The sequence below is a fragment of the Panthera tigris genome, chromosome D4 (genome assembly GCF_018350195.1).
Source record: "Panthera tigris isolate Pti1 chromosome D4, P.tigris_Pti1_mat1.1, whole genome shotgun sequence".
NCBI classification, from domain to species: domain Eukaryota; kingdom Metazoa; phylum Chordata; class Mammalia; order Carnivora; family Felidae; genus Panthera; species Panthera tigris.
The window spans coordinates 88,335,118-88,353,076 of record NC_056672.1 but is presented as its reverse complement, the minus strand read 5'-3'; the positions used below and the strand labels follow the sequence as shown (position 1 = coordinate 88,353,076).

The 17,959-nt window shown below is 58.4% G+C and overlaps 1 protein-coding gene across 1 annotated transcript in view; it reads right to left on the bottom strand.

The window, feature by feature from the left end:
- LAMC3 (laminin subunit gamma 3) overlaps positions 1 to 17,959 on the bottom strand; it is a 56,708-nt gene that overhangs the window by 23,560 nt on the left and 15,189 nt on the right. Inside the window, exons 3-12 of the mRNA XM_042964567.1 lie at positions 15,809 to 15,939; positions 13,604 to 13,770; positions 12,090 to 12,278; positions 11,887 to 12,004; positions 9,141 to 9,239; positions 6,087 to 6,223; positions 3,405 to 3,515; positions 1,298 to 1,490; positions 999 to 1,117; positions 857 to 907 (exon numbers count right to left, since the gene is read on the bottom strand). Of these exons, the coding sequence (XP_042820501.1) occupies positions 857 to 907; positions 999 to 1,117; positions 1,298 to 1,490; positions 3,405 to 3,515; positions 6,087 to 6,223; positions 9,141 to 9,239; positions 11,887 to 12,004; positions 12,090 to 12,278; positions 13,604 to 13,770; positions 15,809 to 15,939 (1,315 nt within the window). The remainder of the gene's footprint in view (positions 1 to 856; positions 908 to 998; positions 1,118 to 1,297; positions 1,491 to 3,404; positions 3,516 to 6,086; positions 6,224 to 9,140; positions 9,240 to 11,886; positions 12,005 to 12,089; positions 12,279 to 13,603; positions 13,771 to 15,808; positions 15,940 to 17,959) is intronic.

Genomic DNA, 17,959 nt, shown 5'->3' with positions numbered 1-17,959 from the left:
TTCGGATTCTGTGTCTCCCTCTCTTTCTGCTCCTCCCCTGCTCGTGCTCTGTCTCTCAAAAATAAATAAATGTTAAAAAAAAAAATTGGACACTTAACCTACTGAGACACCCAGGCACCCCTGAAATACCTGTTCTAAAAAGGGGCACAGAGGATGCCTGGTCTAGGCATATACAGGTATGGGGGAGTGGAGAGAAGGAGAAAGTACATTTAGGGGCGCCTGGGTGGCTCAGTCGGTTGAGCATCCGACTTCAGCTCAGGTCATGGTCTCATGGTTCATGAGTTCAAGCCCCATGTCGGGCTCTGTGCTGACAGCTCAGAGCCTGGAACCTGCTTCGGATTCCATCGCTCTCTCTCTCTCTCTCTCTGCCCCTCCCCTGCTCACATTCTCTCTCTCAAAAAATGAATAAACTTAAAAAAAAATTAAAAGAAAGTACCTTAAGAAGAGTGGGGGGAACCAGGAACAGTTTGCAAGGATGATCACCATGTGGCCAGGGTGACAGGTGGTGAGAAATCTCTCTGGAAGCAGCGTCCTGACCCAGCTCCCCCGAGAAGGTTTAGAAACCAGATCCGCTCTCGGGGTGACTTAGGTGCGATACCACCAATGACCAGCAGGAGGAGCCAACTCTGGGATCCGCGCCTGTCCCTGAGACCAGCGCCCACAGAGGACCCTCAAAGGTCCCTCCTCCTGGCAATAATGGCAGACTCTGCCCTGGAGTGACGACGCCCCACAGCTCTTGGCTGCTTCGTGGCCACACACCTGTCTCTTAGAACTGGTCATCCTCAGCCCCCGCCCCCCCCCCACCACTCGTTCAGCCCCTGCCTCTGTCCTCAGCACCCACCCTCCCAGTCCTTACCAGTTCCACGACCTTCAGCCAGTGTCCTACTTCTCTGACCTTCAGACGTCTCTGTGGCAAAACGGGGATGCTAAGTGTCTGCTAGGCAGGAGGGAGCCCCGGGGCCCGGCGGGTGAGGAGGGCCGTCTCCATCATTACTGACCGGAAGGGCTTGTGCTCTGGCCGCCGGCCCGGATGCGCAGAGCCGTCAGATTGGCGAGCAGCTGCTGGAAATGGAAGGGGGGCAGCGGAGGGGCCGCGTCCTCAGAGGTCTCCTGCAACCTGCCAGGGGTGGGGGGCAAACCGGAACCTGAGGCCGGGGGCAGGTGGTACCAAGGAGCCCCCAGCTTGGGGTGGAGAGCAGGGAAGGCCCCGGACCACAGGAGGATCCGAGTGTGCCCAGACCTCAGGGACCACCCCGAATGCCCGACCCCACCTCCCAGGACTCCGCAAGGCACTTACTGGAATGTGAGCTGGGCCTCCCCCGGCTGCCCAGCATCCCGGGGGCCCGCCAGGCTGGAGGGTCGTAGAGTCAGGGCCAGGCCCGCCCCTTCCAGCCTCAGCCGCACGGGGAGTGGGGAGCCCCCGGGGGGGATCCAGAAGGTCAGTGTGATGGGCTGTCCGTAGCTGAACCGCTGGTCTCCCAGGAATTTCTCTGACGACAAGAGAAGAAGGCTTTGACGTCTGTACTTAATTACCTTGGTTTCAAATGTCTATGGTATATTGACTTTATTGACAATTAAACATTCAAACAAGATAAAAACGACAGAAGGAGAAAATCGAAGGCCTCCCGGCATATCGGATGCCGAGGGTGGCCTCCCACACCTTCCCTGCAGGCCGGCTTCACGCGCCTGTGACCTTGCAGTAACACAGGGCCCCACGGCCGGCATACTGCTCTGCCATCATTGCCTTGAGCTCTGGCTTTATAAGTAAAGTCCGAGGGGACGGCGGAGTCGATCTGGGAGCAGGGCGGATACCGCACACACACACACACACACACACACACACACACGGCACGCACAGTGGGGGACACCCGGCCGCCCGTTGACAAGCCATGCTCGCGACGACACCCCACGAGCAGACTCTGGCGGCCCCGCGCCCGTGGGAGCTGAGCGTGAGGCTCAGAGCAAGTCACAAGGCCAGCATGCTGCACGTGGCCCCGAGGCCACGCTTTCCACCGGAGTCACAACAGGCTCGGAGCAGAAAGAAGGCGGCGGCAGGCTAAGAGATAACGGAGGGCCCAGCTTTCGAACTTGTGCCATTTTTCTGGGTCCTCTGCCTGCTTAGGCTGGGAAACGGCCACGCGGCAGGAGAGGGCACATCGGGACGTGCCCGGCTGTCTCCCTTCGGTCCTTCTGCACTTGGGAGTCAGCCGGAGGTATAGCATGTTGGTAGACCGTGAAATAAAGAAGTGAAATAAAAATTTCTTTATTTCACTTTATTTCAAGAAGTGAAATAAAATGGTTGACTCCGTCCACCTGCACTGTGCCCGGCACTCGGCACAGAACCCAGCAAGTGCTTCCTGAGTGAATAACTTTTTCTTCAATGTGTCAACAAAGCAGCCGCGGAATAGCGGGTGTTTTGTGTTCTTGGGGCTCTGAGCTCGGGGCACCTGCCCCAGGACGGGGCCTCAGGCTCCCTGTGACTTCTGCTTCCTGGCTGGGCACCGTGTCCACTGAGCGGCTCAGACATCTGGGCACCATCTCTCCGGCCCTTCTTGGAGAGGGAGGTCAAGGGCACGACTGGGTTGGGGCAGCCAGTGGACCCGGAATCTGGCCACAAGACAACTAAGAATGGACACCCGGATCCCGGTTCTAGGTCTGGTACAGTTTCCAGGAAACCAAAATTGCCCGATTTGGTGAGGGGCGGTTCAGAATAATCGAGAATGATTCTGCAGGAATAATTACATTCTGCAGGAATCCCGTGACCTCGGGAAGAGCGTTCAGTGGCCTGGCAGGGTGAGAGACGGATGGGAAGGGTACAGGCATTTCTGGGAAGAAGACTAGTGGCAAGGCCTTGATCAGAAAGCCGGGGTGGGGGGGGGGGTGCTCTGGCAGACCCCGCAGGGCACGTGGTTGGCGCAAAATGGCCCCCAAAGGTACTCATGCCCCGAGCCAAGAAATCTGTGAATATGTCACATGTCATGGCACTTAAGGGGCAATTAAGACCGCAGACGGAATTAAGGCTGTTGATCAGCCGGCCTTCGAGGGGAGGGATTATTTTGGATCAGGCGCCTGAGCCCAGTAATCCCCAAGTCCCTAACACATGGAAGAGGGGGGCAGAAAAGCTGCAACAGGGAGACCGGATGCTTCTGGAGATGGAGGGTGGGGGGGCCACAAGCCGAAGGATGTGAGCGGCCTCCAGAAGCTGCAGAAGGCAAGAGACCAGACTCTCCCCTGGGGTCCCGGGAGCGCAGCCCCGTGGATGCCGTGATTTTAGCTCAGACTTCTGACCTCCAGAACACTGGAGAATAAGTTGGCGCTGTTTTTAGCCACCGGGCCGGTGGTAATTTGTCACAGTAGGAAATGAGCACGGGGCAGCCCTGCCCCTGCCTGTGGCTGGCAGGTACCTGGTAGCGTGAGCTCCTCCTCGCCTTCTGGATTCAGGAGCAGCCCCCTTGGGCTCCACTGCGCGGGATGCTCTGGGCCCCCCACACTTCCGGCCCGCCAGCCCTCGGCTCCTGGGTAGCAAACACACGCGCCCGCGTGAGGCTCTGGAGGGGGGCCTCCACACTTTCCCACCTCACACCCTTCCTGGGGTCCCACGGAGGGCCCCTAGAGGCCTGAGCACAGCCTGAGTCAACCGGCCCAGGGGGGACGAGAGACTGTTGTAGAGACAGGCCGGCAGGGGGTGGGGGGTGGCGAGAGCCAGCTGCTGCTGGCAAAATGCTGCCCACAGCCGGCCGCTCAGACCCCCATCCCAGAGTCCGGGTGGGGGTCTCGGGGTGGGAGGTAGCCCCAGGAGAAGGGAGAAAGCTCAGGGTGCCGACCCTGTTTAGGGCCAAGTCAGACCTCCGGGCCTGCCTTGCCCCTTCGGTGGGTTCTGAACACAGCATGAAGATGGTCCGGAGACCCCAGCACGGGGCACTGGGACACTGGAGCCATCTCTAACGGTACTGAACTTGACCTCAACTTCAGGTCTTCGGAGAACTCCCTCACCCACGACCTCACCGCCCTTGTCCTTCGAGGTGCGTGCGTCATCAGTCCCACTGCACCAAGGGGTGCCACCCGGTCAGGAAGTGGTCGAGCCAGGATGAGAGCCCAGACCTTCCGGTCCCCAGTCCCGTCCACCCTCCCTCTGGTGACGGCACTACACCAAGCCTAGCGTGGCACGTAGCAAATGACCTCAAGGGGGCAGCTGGGGAATGGGGTGGAGGCCCAACCCCTGGGGCACCGAAGGGGCGAGGAGGGAGGGATGAAGAGAAAGAGGTCAGAAAGAGGAGGTCCGGGGCTCCTCGGCGCTAGGCTAGGTTCACTGGCTGTGTGACCCTGGGCAAGTTACTTAACCTCTCTGAAGTTGGTTCCTCCTCTGCAAAACGAGGGCGATGAAGTATTCGTGGCCCAGCAACAGTTCTCAAAGTTGGTCTGAACACCCCGGGAGACCCTGAGACTCTTTCAGGGGGCCCATGAGGTCGAACTATCTTCTTAGTAACACTAAGATGGTATTTGCATCTTTCATGTCTTAGCAGCAAATGGAGGAATTTTCCAGAAACTGCAAGTCATGTGGTATCACAACAGACCTCTATTAATGCAACCATAAAGGGATGTGCAGAACCATACGGCAAATATACTCCCCTCTTTTTGTTTTTTTAAAAAAGAGTTATTTTTCCCAGACTGATATTACTTTATTTATACGTTTACTCTGCTCAGTTTCTAAATTTTTTTAATATAATTTATTGTCAAGTTAGCTAACATACTTAAAAATTTCTTTTAATTAAAAAAATTTTTTAATATTTATTTTTGAGAGAGAGAGAGAGAGAGCAAGTAAAGGAAGGGAAGAGAGAGAGGGAGACGCAGAATCCGAAGCAGGCTCCAGGCTCTGAGCTGCCAGCACAGAGCCCGACCTGGGGCTTGAACCCATGAACCTTGAGATCATGAGCTGAGCCGAAGTCTGATGCTCAACCGACTGAGCTACCCAGGTGCCCCTGTTGTGGTCATTTCTAAGTGAATTAATATATAGTTATTTAAAAATTGCTGTCTCCATTTCTAAGACAGAAGTTAGCCATATAAACGACCCACGTAGAGAAAAGCACTTTGAAGGCCTCAGTCGTTTTCCAGAGACCAAAAAAGCCTGAGAACTGCTGGCCTGAGGGTCATGTGAGGGCTCCGAGACACCTGTGCGGAGCCCAGGGCCTGGCTCAAGGTGAGAACACAAAATGGTGGTGTTCGTAGGATCTGTAGAATGAGTCCCGCCTGATGCTAACCTCCTAGACTCGTGACAAGCTACCTCAAGGCCAGCCCCACGCTGAGCCCGGCTCCGTCCTGCGTTCTGCGTGAGCCTCCAGCAGAGGGCGCACTGCCCCCGCGTCTGGGGCGCCCCAGAGCCAGCGCTTGAGGTTCTAGCCCAGCTGGGGGAGCTGCAGGGGTTGGGGGCGGGGGGGGGGGGGGGGCTCTGCGGGGTGAAGCAAGGGTCCCCGTCGGCCGTGATTGAATGCCGAGCCCCACTGCTCTCCTGCTCCAAAGACACACCACCCGCAGTTGGGGACCCAGGGCACCACGGCACCTCTGGACTCTGCACCCGGACAGAAGGCCTGCCCAAAACTCAGGAGCCGACAAACCCGGGTGCCAACAATTAAATTCTGTGACATACCTTTTCCGGGCCTCGGCTGCCCCATCTGTAAAATGGGAATGAGAGTACCGACCTACCTTCCAGGGAATCCATAGGTTCCACGCATGCAAAGAGCTCAGCACAGCGCCTGGCATACGTCAAGTGCGCATAAATAGAGTCCAGGGGACCGAGTGTGAATCCCCAGCAGACTGATTGGAAATCCCCGCCCGGGATTGAAAGGCTGCCGCCTACCCAGCTCCCAGCCCTGCTAGACGCTGGGTAAAAGGCAGGGGCGAGGGAAGGAGCCAAGGGGTACGGGAGGTACTGGGGAGCGCTGAGGGGCACAGAGGGGCCTCGGGGAGGCCGCCCCCTCCTTCCCATACAGCACAGCAGGATCTCCCCAGAGCAGGACAGCCTGCCCCCCGCCCTTGGTGCAGAGCCGACCTCTTGGAGGTTGCTGTGGACCATGGGGAGCACTTCTTACCCTGGCGGAGGTCGGAGAGGATGTGGTGCTCCCGAAACTGGGCAGCGGCCGAGCACACCTTGGAGTGGCCAAAGCAGAAGCAGCTGCTGCAGCCGGCTGGGTTATGGGGCTGCAGGTTGAACGTCCCTGGACGGCATCTGGAAGGAGGCAGGACGTGCCGGGGGGGTGGGGGGGTGGGGGGGAGGGGAGCAAAGGAGTCAGGGAGGTCCGGGGGATCCCAGCTAGACTGACCTGAGTCGGAGTCACTGGGGAAACTTAAAAAACACATTTTTTTTTTTCAGATTTCCAAGAGTTGCAAAGATCACGCAGAGAGTGTTCCTGTGGCCTTGTCACCGGCTTTCCCCAATGTCAACCTCTGACATGGCCGGCGTACATGTGACCAGGCCACGAAATTCACATGAGTGAATGCTGTTTACTGAACTCCAGGCTTTATTAGGATTTCTGCCCCCTTTTCCACTCCTGTCGGTTTTCTGCCCCGGACCCGATCCAGGACATGGCGTCTCCTCTGGTCTGTGCCAGCTTCTCGGCATTTCTCGTCTTTTAGCACCTTGCCACTTTTGAAGAGCAGTGGACAGATGCTTGGTAGAACGCCCCTCAGTTCGGGTGTCTCTGATTAGAAACCCGATTAGACTGGGGGCCATGGGTTTGGGGAAGAAACAGAGAGGAGGTGTCCTTCCCATCACATCGCACTGGGGTAAGTGATGCCCACGTGACATCACCGGTAACGTTACCCTTCACCACCCGGTCAAGGTGCTGCCTGCCCCGCTCCCGCGCCCCAAAACTGCCACACGCTCGCCGTTAGAAGGAAGTCACTAAATCCAGCCCGCGGTGCAGAGCAGAGGAATTAAGCTCCATCCCCTGGAGGGCGGAGTATTAAAGAATTGTGCACACAGACTGAAACCACCACAGTAATTCACAAATATTTTGAGAGGGAGATATTTGGGGCTATGCAAACGTCCCGTTTCTCCTTAAAATCCTGCCCGCTGAATTAGGTGGCTCTCGTCTACAGCGACCGTTACTGTGAAATCTGAACTGATTTTGTATTTCCGTCACTCTTTCCACACTATTATTTGGAATTCTTTTGCAAGGAAGGTTTGTCCCTTTGTCCCGGTGTATTTATTTTTTCCCTCATCTGTGGGTATATCGGTGTGGATTCGTGGATATTTATTTTATTCTTGGGGTTATAATCCAATACTGTCATTATTTATTTAGTTGTTCAAATCGTTCCAGCTTTGGCACGGATCTTTCAGGTGGGTACTCGTGATCTTTTTTTAACGTTTTTACTTCTTTTTGAGAGAGAGAGACAGAGCATGGGGGGGGGGGCGTGCAGAGAGAGAAGGAGACACAGAATCGAAAGCAGGCTCCAGGCTCTGAGCTGTCAGCACAGAGCCCGACACGGGGCTCGAACTCAAGAACCGCAAGATCACGACCTGAGCCAAAGTCGGACGCTCAACCGACTGAGCCACGCAGGTGCCCCAGTGCTCGTGTCCTTTTGACACAGGCTCCCATCCTGGTTTAGAGGTTTTTTTTTTTTTTTTTTTTTTTTTTTGAGAGAGAGACAGAAAATGAGAGCAGGGGAAGGGCAGAGAGAGAGAGGGGGGTGGGGTGGGGAGAGAGCATCCCAAGCAGGCTCTGTGCTCAGGGCAGAGTCTGGCACAGGGCTTGATCCCATGAACCATCAGACCATGTCCTGAGCTGAAATCAACAATTGGATGCTTAACCCACTGAGCTACCCAGGCGTCCCCTGGTTTAGTTTTGTTTGTTTTCATTTTCTTTTTTCTTAATTAAGCACTTTCGTGCTTTCTGTTACAAGACACGAGCCTTCTGGGCTCATCTTGCATTTTCCCTACCCCAGCTCTAGATCAGCCGCTTCTCCAAGGAGCCCTGGAGAAATATTTCAGATTCCCAGTTGGCACCCTGGGGGCTCTGTTTGAGCTGGCCAGGGCAGAGGTATCAGATTCATAAGCAGTCGATGGCCCCGGATGTCTAGCCAGCTCCGAGGAACACATCTCATCAAGCCGCCCCATTTGACAAACAGGCAAAGGGAGGCTCAGAGGCACCTCATCCGCAAGGTGCAAGGCAGTGGGGCAGAGAACCCCGGTGGGGTCTGGTTCCCCGACTCCACTCTGCCTCCCTGCGTGAGGGATCTCAGAGAAGGAAGTCCCAGCAGATAGCCCAGCTTCCACCCCAGGGCCCACAGGCCACATGTGGGCAAGGTGAGGGGGGCGGCCTGGGGCTGACCAAGGCAAGTCAAGGCCAGGGCCAGCCACAGCGTTGGCACCAGCTTCTTCCTGAACCAGCAGGGGCCCAGCACAGGCTAACAGGACTCGAATCCACAATATAATACTGTCAGGTGCTTTACACACAGGGCCTGTGGCCAGAGAATCAGAGCCCCAGACAGACCCTGCGCTGGCTGCGAAGGGCTTCAGAGGTCAGGGCCGAAGCCAGGAAGGGGACATTCATCTGCCATTGCTTAGGGCTTGAAGACCCCCAAAACACACTAGAGAGGAAGTTTAAGAACGGTGTGGCTCTGAAAAAGCAATTTCGGCTCACTGAGCTTTAGACACTCCATTTGTACCATGACGGGATGATGAAAATGGCAAACAAGCTTGAATCTCAGCTCAGTTGGTAGGAGCCTCTTGGAGCAGGACGGAGAGGATTCTGAGGTTACGGTAGGGCTCACGGTAAAGACTGCTGTGCCCCACTCGTGATGCCTGCCCTGGGTGTGAGACAGGAAGGCTATGGTACGAGTCCAAGGTATTTGCTATCCTTGGATTAGTTCATCTCTCCTATGCTTTCCAGCTCTTTCTTTTGAAGATGTAAAAAAAAAAAAAAAACCAAAAAAAAAACAACGGCTATCACAGCCTTTAATCATCAGCGGTAGTGGGCCAAAGCATAGACGGCCTCAGAAGCTTTAGAGAACTTCCAGGGTGGCAGACCCGTGGCGCTCCAGGAAGGCTGCTGGGCGACGAGGACGCCCAGGTCCGTATGGACCACGCCCCCCGCTCCTCCACCACGAGCCCAGCAGGCTTATGACCGGATCGGCTCGCCCACCTGTCACACTGCTTGCCTTCCACGTTCTCCTTGCAGGGGCAGCGTCCACTGTGCGGGTCACAGGTGCCCAGGCTGCCAGCAGGATTGCAGGTGCAGGGTCTGCCAAAGAGACAGGACGGTGGGAGCGAGTCCGGAGTGAGAGTAGCCCATCCTCCTTGGAATTTCCCCATCCCTCCCCATCCCCTAGAGGACCAGGAGGCAGGCTCGCCCAAGAGCCTGCGCCTGGCTATACTGTTCCCACCTTGCTGAAGAAGTGACCCGTCCCCTCACCTGGAGAGCGGTCCATCTGCCTACCCGTCCTCTCATCCATCCGTGCATTCTTCCAACCACCTAGCTGTTCATTCATCTTTCCAGCCTTCTATCCGTTGGCCTAGCCCCCTACTCATGCAACCTTCCTTCTTCCCTCCCTTCCATCCTTTAATCTATCCTTCTATCCATCCTTCCTTCCATCTATCCATCCATCAGTGTACGTATCCTTCCTTCCTTCCTCCCTCCCTCACCTCCCATCCATCCTTTAATCTATCCATCCTTCCTTCCTTCCTTCCATCTATCCATCCATCCGTGTATCTTTCCTTCCTTCCTCCCTCCCTCCCATCCATCCTTTAATCTATCCTTCCTTCCATCTATCCATCCATCCATGTATGTATCTATCCTTCCTTTCTTCCTCCCTCCCTCCCATCCATCCTTTAATCTGTCCTTCTATCCATCCATCCTTCCTTCCATCCATCTATCCATCCATCCATGTGGGTATCCTTCCTTCCTCCCTCCCTCTCATCCATCCTTTAATCTATCCTTTTATCCATCCTTCCTTCCATCCATCTATCCATCCATTCACCAGTGTATGTATCCTTCCTTCCCTTCTTCCTTCCTTCCTTCCTCCCTCCCATCCATCCTTTAATCTATCCTTCCTTCCTTCCTTCCTTCCATCCATCTATCCATCCATCTGTGTATCTTACCTTCCTCCCTCCCTCCCATCCATCCTTTAATCTATCCTTCTAACCATTATTCCTTCCTTCCATCTATCCATCCATCCGTGTATCCTTCCTTCCTCCCTCCCTCCCTCCCATCCATCCTTTAATCTATCCTTCTATCCATCCTTCCTTCCTTCCATCTATCCATCCATCCATCAATGTATGTATCCATCCTTCCTTTCCTTCCTTCCTTCCTCCCATCCATTGTTTAATCTATTTTTCAATCCTTCCTTTCCTTCCTTCCTTCCTTCCTTCCATCTATCCATCCATCCGTGTATCCTCCCTCCCTCCCTCCCATCCATCCTTTAATCTATCCTTCTATCCATCCTTCCTTCCTTCCATCTATCCATCCATCCATCAATGTATGTATCCATCCTTCCTTTCCTTCCTTCCTTCCTCCCTCCCATCCATCGTTTAATCTATCCTTCAATCCATTCTTCCTTCCTTCCTTCCATCCATCCACTATCTGACAAGACATGGCTCCTGTGCTCATAGAGCCTACAGCCCAGTGAGGATGAACAAGCAAACAGATAGGTGCTGTGCTCTGACACATTCTATGGAGATGTACAAGAGGCTGCAGGTGCACCAAGGAGGTGCTTGGGGTGGGGACAAGAGGACAGGTAGAGGAAAGCCTTCCAGGGGAGGGGCATCTCAGTTGGGGACTGAAGAAAGTGTAGGGGTCTGCTAGACACAGGCCAGTGAGAGGCAGGGGTTGTGGAGAGAAGAATGCTCTGGGCTAGGAGCATGTGCAAAGGTCCAGAGGCCAGAGAAACACGGGGGAAGCATGCAACTCCCACCTAAGGGCCAGATTTGTGCCTAGAACAGCTGAGTATTTTGTGAGGCATCCGATACTCCCCATATGACTCCCAATGCATTTCCACCGCCTTTCAAATATATAAGGAGACTGTTTCAACCAAAGCCAAGTTCATTTTGAAGTGCTTCTGAATTTGTAAGAGCTTTATTTTTCCGGTCGTGGGTGCTTCTCAGTCAAGTGGTGGTCAGTGTGTTAGACCCCTCCTCCAAGGTCCAGACCCCAGTGGCCCCCTGCCTGTCTCTCTCTTGGATACCCCACCAGCAGTGCGGACTCAGCCTCTTCCCACCGCGTTGTCCTCCCCGTGTCGTGAACGGCCTCCCTCCACCTAGGTGCCTGGGGACCCAGCCTTCATCCCGTCTTCCTCTCCTGCTCCCCGGTGACCACCTCCTGCCACGTCTGCCTTCCGAGGGGCTCTGGGATCTGTCCGGGTCTCTGCCGCTCCCTCTCCGTGGCCAAGCCTTCGTGCACGCTGCCACGCTTCCCAGCTGTTCCTGCTGCAGCCTCTGCCCCGGCCCCCAACCTCGTCCCACTCCTGCTTCATGTCTGTCCACACTCCTCCTGAGGTCCCCCCCTGGAACCGTCCTCCCGCCCTGTACCACGCACTCAGAGGCTTTGCACATGCTTTTCTTCTGCCTGGCACACCCGCCCCCGCCTCTCAGGTCTCACACTGGAACTCAGTGCCTTGCACGGGAAGCCTGCCCTCGACCCCCAAGACCGGCGGGGCTTCGTGGGACCCACACCCTGTCTCCCGTTCTCCCGGGACTGGGTGCCTGTAGTCCTTGCCTGGGACTGGACTGGCTGCAGAGTCAAGAAGGTGAAGGAGTGAAGGACAGAGGCGTGGAAGGGAGCAGGGAAGGACAGCTCATATCCCCTTCCCCCTGCTTCCTGGCACTCGGTCCCAATCCGCCCACCGCCCCGCGCCCTGCTGGGCCGTGCACACCCGCTCCCCCGGCCCCCTCACCGGCAGCCTCCCTCACTGAGTGAGTGGAACCCGGGCAGGCAGCGGTCACACTTCCAGCCTGTGACGGTGGCCTTGCAGGCACAGGTGCCTGAGTCATCGCACTGGAGACGTAGCGAACCTGGGGGAGCAAGGGTTCGGGGCAGTGGGGGCTCGAACCGGGCGGCGGGGGGAGGAGTGGGGGCTGGGCGGCGGGGCCCGCTCACCTGCCGGGTGGCAGTCACAGGGCTGGCACGGCGTCCGGGGGCTCCAGCGATAGAAGTCCTCCTGGCAGCGCTCGCAGTGTGGCCCGGCCGTGTGGTCCCGGCAGCGCAGGCAGCGGCCGCCGTGGCCCGTACCGCGGAAGAGGTCCCGGTCGAACACACACTCCTCAGAGTGGCCGTTGCAATTGCAAGCTGTGGGCAGGGGGCAGGGGACAGGGGGCTGTGCTGAGCGGCCGGGGCCCGGGGGGCGGGGGCGGGGTGGTCTTGTGATGAAGGAGCCGGCAGCTCGAGGCAGGTCAAGCTTGATCAAGGGTATGGAGACCCGTCGACTGGTCTTCCCAAACCGGACCCTCAGGGGGCAGCACAAGGGGACAGGGAGTGGTGCAGGGGCAGCTGGGAGGTCGAGAGGTCAGCAGAGCATGATCCGGGGAGGCCAGGCGGCCACGGTCAGTGGACTTCACTCGCGGCAAGGCAGGCTTTGGGAGGGTTACACAGGAGCTGGGGAGCAGAGAAGCTGGAGCTTCGGGCCCAGAGTTGGGGTGGGAGGGGTGATGGGGCTTGGACCAGGCTGCGTACAAAGACACAATCAGGTGGGCTAGAGGGTCAGGGATGAGGCCGAGCTCAGGGCGGCCTGCACTGGGCGGCAGGGGGTCAGGTCCGAAGTGCCCGGCTTCCAGGCTGCTGGCAGAGAGGACAAGGACACGGCAGGAGAAGCGGTCTGGCTTTTTGCGTCCCCACCATGGAGAGAGACTCAGGCTCAGAACGGAGGAGCTGGCCGGCACAGCTTCCTTTGGCCCCAGGGAGGACTCCTTGGTGGAGTGAGGGCAGGTGACCCCAGGCCAGTGAGGGCAGCAGAAACCTAGCAGGGCCAGTGGCCCTTGGGAAGCTCCTGCAGCCAGTGCCCTGTTCCTGGACCAGGCCGTCCCCTCCCCGCCCCAGCTCCGGCAGCCCCAGGATGGCCAGCTCCGCGCAGAGGGCCTGAAGCAACTCAGATGACTCTCTGGGAGGCAGGGCAGGGCTTGGGGACAGTGGGAAGCTGGGATGGGCCAGCCTGCCGGGCGGGGACGGACGCAAGCAGGCCGTGGGCAGCCCCGCGTCCCTGGAGAAGGTAGGACGGGCCCCAACGTCTCCAGCCTGTCCCTGAGGTTAGGTGGTCAGAGCCACATCACACGGGGACTGAGACATCAAAGGCTGCCTGGGGGGCCGTGGGAGAGGCTGGGGGGGCAGGTCGGCGCCCCCCTCCACCCCCCCCCAGGACCCGGGGCCTTCTGGCTTTGATTAGCAGCTGCGGCTAGAGCAGCTGAAACAAAGGCACAGTCGGGGGGCCTCCCAGCCCTCTGACCGCAGCCTCTACTGGGGGATTTGGTCTGGGGGAGGGCCGAGGAACAAACGTCCCCTCCAGCTCTCTCCCAGCCTCCCCTGATCCCCACAGGGACGTGGGGGCTGGTGTTCGGAGCAGCCCCCACTTCGGGGTCTCGGGGAGTCTGTGCCGCGGCCCAAAGCCCCAGGACACTCACGCACACACTCGTTGGCGGCCTCAGCGGTGCCCCGGGCCCACGGGCGGTCCTGGAAGAAGGGCAGACAGCGCTCGCAGTCGACGCCCGTGGTGTTGTGCTGGCACCTGCAGGCCAGCTGGCCCGCCTCCTCGGGCCCACACTCGCTGGCATGTCCGTGGCACTGGCACCTGGGGACACACGGGGCAGGGGGTCCAGAAACGGCGGAAGGCAAGGGGTTCACCGCCAGGCATTCGGACGAGCCCCCGGTCCTGTGCTCAGTGACGGAGCTTTAAGGAACCTCGGCCGCGTGCCCGGGGTCGACAGTAACGGAGGGCTGACGGCACACACAGACGAACCCCTTCCATCCGCTTTTATTACCCCCATTTAACAGATGGGGGAACTGAGGCACAGGCCACGAAGTCACGGACGCTAAGCAGCAGAGGCGGAATGGGAGCCCTGTCCTACGGTGTGCAGACTCCGGGCTCCTGGGCGCCACACCATGGCCACTTGGTGGCTCCCATAAGCTGTGTTCCACGCTCTGCCCTCAGTGGGTATGAAGAAATCGCTGACCACTGCTTGCACCCCCGGTGTTTTGTTTTGTTTTTTACTTTGGGGACACAGGGCGTGGGACGGGCACAGGGCATTGTTTCCTCCACGGGAGCCCAGGGGAGGCAGGTCACGGTCCAGCATTTCTGGCGGGGGTGACGTGGATACGAGTCTCGAGAGACAAGGATCCTCAGTCTTGGGACAAGGGACCCCCCACGTCCCCACGGGGGTCTGCAGACACCGCCCTCCCCCATGAAGCTCTCGGACTCCAAGGGAAGGAGTGAAATTCCTGTAGGCCGTTGTGGGTGGGATGCCGCTGGCCCACCTGCCCCCCAGCCAGCTGCAGGCCCCAGGGTGGTCCGGCTCTGGCAGCTGGGACCCAGATGTTCTCTGGCCACCCCCCGCCGTCCTTGGAGAGCCCCTCCCCCGGGGTGGTTTGACCCGAATCAAGTGCAGGGGTGACGGGGGAGGAGGAAGAGAGGGGCCCTCCCGGACACCCCCACTGCCCCTTCGCTCCCAGCCCAGCCCTGCACAGGCCGGGGCTCGCATCCCCTTCCTGGACTTCTCCACCTCTCTCAACGCCCCCAAGCATCCCTGAACTACAGAAGCCCCTTGTTCCCCCCCCCCAGATGGGCCATCCCCCCTCCCCCCAGAGCACGTGGACTTCCTATCCTAAATACCTCGTGGACCCACATGCTGCTTCTCCCTGCCTTACTACCACCTCCCTCGGCCACTTTGTAACATCGCGCGTCTTCTCTCTCCTCTTCTCCGTCCCCACGCAATGTCGGGGCTGGGGCTGGGGCCTTTTAAAGCCCTGTGACCACCCTGGCCAAATCCTTCGAGAGCACCCCGCGGCCGGCGGCACGTGAATGAACTCGGCCCACGGTCCCGACCATCTTCCAGCCTTGCCTCCCGGGCTGGCACACGCTGGGCCCTTCCGCCCAGGATGCCGGCCTCCCCCAACCTTGGCCGGGCCCCCGTCTACGCAGCAGTCTCCCTGACCGCCAGCATGCCCTGCCCGGGCCCCCGTTCCCGTTATTCTGGAGCGTGCTGTGTGTCGGAGAGAGTGATCTGATTGCTGTCCGCCACCCCCTTGACGTTGGGGCAGGAACACCTCTGTCTCTCTCGTCCCTTTCCAGGAAGGAAGCCCCTGAGCTTTCATGCCAAAGACACCCTTTGCGTCTCCCCCGGATCCGTACCCACGGCCGCATGGGCGACAGGCCGAGAATGCTGAGAGAGACGAGGCCTCTGCCCTGCTTCTCAGAGAGGGGAGATGCTTAGACAAACCAGAGCATGTACCGATCACCAGAGCAGGAGCCGGCACCGAGGGCCCGGACGGCAACGCCCGGCAGTTCCCACAGCAGAGAGGGGACAGACATAAGGCAAGCATCTGCTCGCAGAGGGAACAGCAGGTGCAAAGGTCTGGAAGGTCCTGCGCATGGGGTGGAAACATAGCTGATGGGAGAAAAGCAGGAATTGGGATGCAGCTGGGCCACCAAGGCCTCGAATGCCGGGTCCAGAGGACCAGGATCCTGCTTCTTCTGTCTCCCCCAGATGCCCAGAGGCATCTCAAGGGGTTTCTCTACCCCGCACAGCAGCCCCTGGGTGACTCCCTCATGGTAGTTACCTTGTGCCCCATGGCCAGGGTCCTGGGGCCCCGCCAAGCTGCCTTCCACCTACCTGCCGCCCACGGAGAAGTCAGACACGGCATAGTAGTAGGACTGCAACACCTTGGGGTCCTTGAAGATGTCATCCCCGAACGTGTTGAGCCGGTCCAGGGAGATGAGTAGCTCGGTGCTGGTGACCCACTCCTGGGAGGGGCGGGGGTGGGGAACAAGGTTGGGGAGGAGGGAAGGCATCAGCGGGCCCCCGGGTATTTACTTTCACCCTGTTCTGCCTGAAGGTTGCCTTTGGGCAGGACCCCAAAGCCCACGCTCCTTACTTCCGCACTGTGCTTGGAGTTTGTCTAAGCTTGGCTCGTCCCTGGGTCCCAGGAGACCCCCCTCGCCCCCCCGCCCCCGGGCAGCCTGAAGGTGTTCTGCCTGAAGGTGAAGACACCTGCCCCAGGTGACATCTGTCCCACCAGAATGTGAGCACTGCGAGAGCAGGGACTTGGGGCCCCTTGTGCTCCCGGCACCCCCAGCCCCCAGGCTCTGCCTGGCACGTAGCCGGTACTCAGTAAATACTAGCTGATCGCTGAATGACACCGTCTCCCTAGAAGAGCATGGCAGGGAGGTGGGGGAGAGCCCACGTGAAGGCTGACATTTTCATCCGCCTGCTGTTATAATCAGAGGTACACAGAGGCAGCTCCGGCTGAATTTTAATCAACATTTTAATTCAGCCCAGGGGCTCCTGGTTTAGCAATCAGGCCCATCAGGGCAGAAACGAACTCCTGGCAAAGTCTGTCTTGGGGCCCCAGCGTGACGCGGCCCGGCAGGTCTCTGCTGCCCCCGGCCCCCCCGAGCTCAGCCGCTTGCCAGCCCGCTGCCTGGGACCCAGGGCCTCCGCCCAAGGATGTTTCTGCTGGGGAGAGAGGGTCTCTCACTGGAAGACTTCAGTGGAAGCCTCAGCACTGAGCGGAGTCTGTAAGTGCCCATCACTCCACGAACCACTTTGCCAATGTCAGTGTGCATTCAGGGATCTGGCCCAAATGTGCCAAGTCAGCCTTCTCTCCAAGGTCCTTGGTCCCTGATGGGGAACAGAGGGACCCAAGACCCAGCAGCCATGCGGACACATCCTTCCTTACTTCCCGCCCCCAAATGCTCCAATCCTCAGAGGAAGCACCATCCCAGATGTGCCCAGAGGGGAGGACGGGACAGAAGGGCAACGTGGGCTTGCCTTTCGTTGTCCTTCTCTGACCCTGGTGTCCACCTGGGAGCAGCGGGGGCGGGGGGTGGAGTGGGGTGGGGGTGGGGTGACGGCTTTCGGAAGAGGTTGCTTCTCCGTCGGGGACAACGTCCAGCCCACATAAGACAACATGTCAGGGAAGGGTGTCAGCCTGAGCCTCTGCTCCGGCGTGATGGCTGGGACACAGGAGCAGGGGCCCAGCCCCCTGCTTGTCTTCAGATGACCTTGGCTGATAATTTGTAATCTACACAACGTGGAGCCCCGGGGAGAAGAAACTGTCATTTTACACAGAATCACGATGATGACATAAGAACGTTTTCACGAGGTAAGCAGAGCTTGGACATCTGGGCATGCGATTCTGTCCCGTTATGATTAGCTTTGCCCAAACAGAGGTCTGGCCTTTGCCCCGGCTCCTGGGAGATCATCTCTAAGCCCCCAGAATGCCCTGCTTGATAAGAATGTCTCTGTTCGCCTGGGGTCTTGGGCCACTCCAGATAGTCTCTGCTAACAACTGGTTTATGGGGGTGCCTCGGGCCACACAAGCTCAGCCTGACCTCTGGGGGAGTGGAAGGCGGTTGGCCGCGTCTATGCGACCGACCCCCAGAAAAAACCCTGGAGTCCCGGGTAACCCGAGTCTCCCTGGGTGGCAGTACTCTGTGCAGTCACATCGCTGCTGGGGGAAGTAAGTGCCGTCCCCACGACTGTACGGGAGAGAAGAGGAAGCTTATACCAGTCCCTCCCGGACCCTGCCCCGGGCGCCTCTCGTCACTGGGTGCTTAGCGGCCGTCCCGCATTCTGGGAGCCCTTCAAGCGAACCACTGAACCTGAGGGTGGTCTTAGGGACTTGAGCCAGCTGATTCCATGTCCTCTTGGGCTGGGCAGCCAGGGCAGGGACACGGCTCCTTTCTGGGGCTACGTGTCCCCTCTAGAAAGAAACAGGATGCTAACCCTGGCCCCCTTGTTATCTCTGACCGGCAAAAGGAA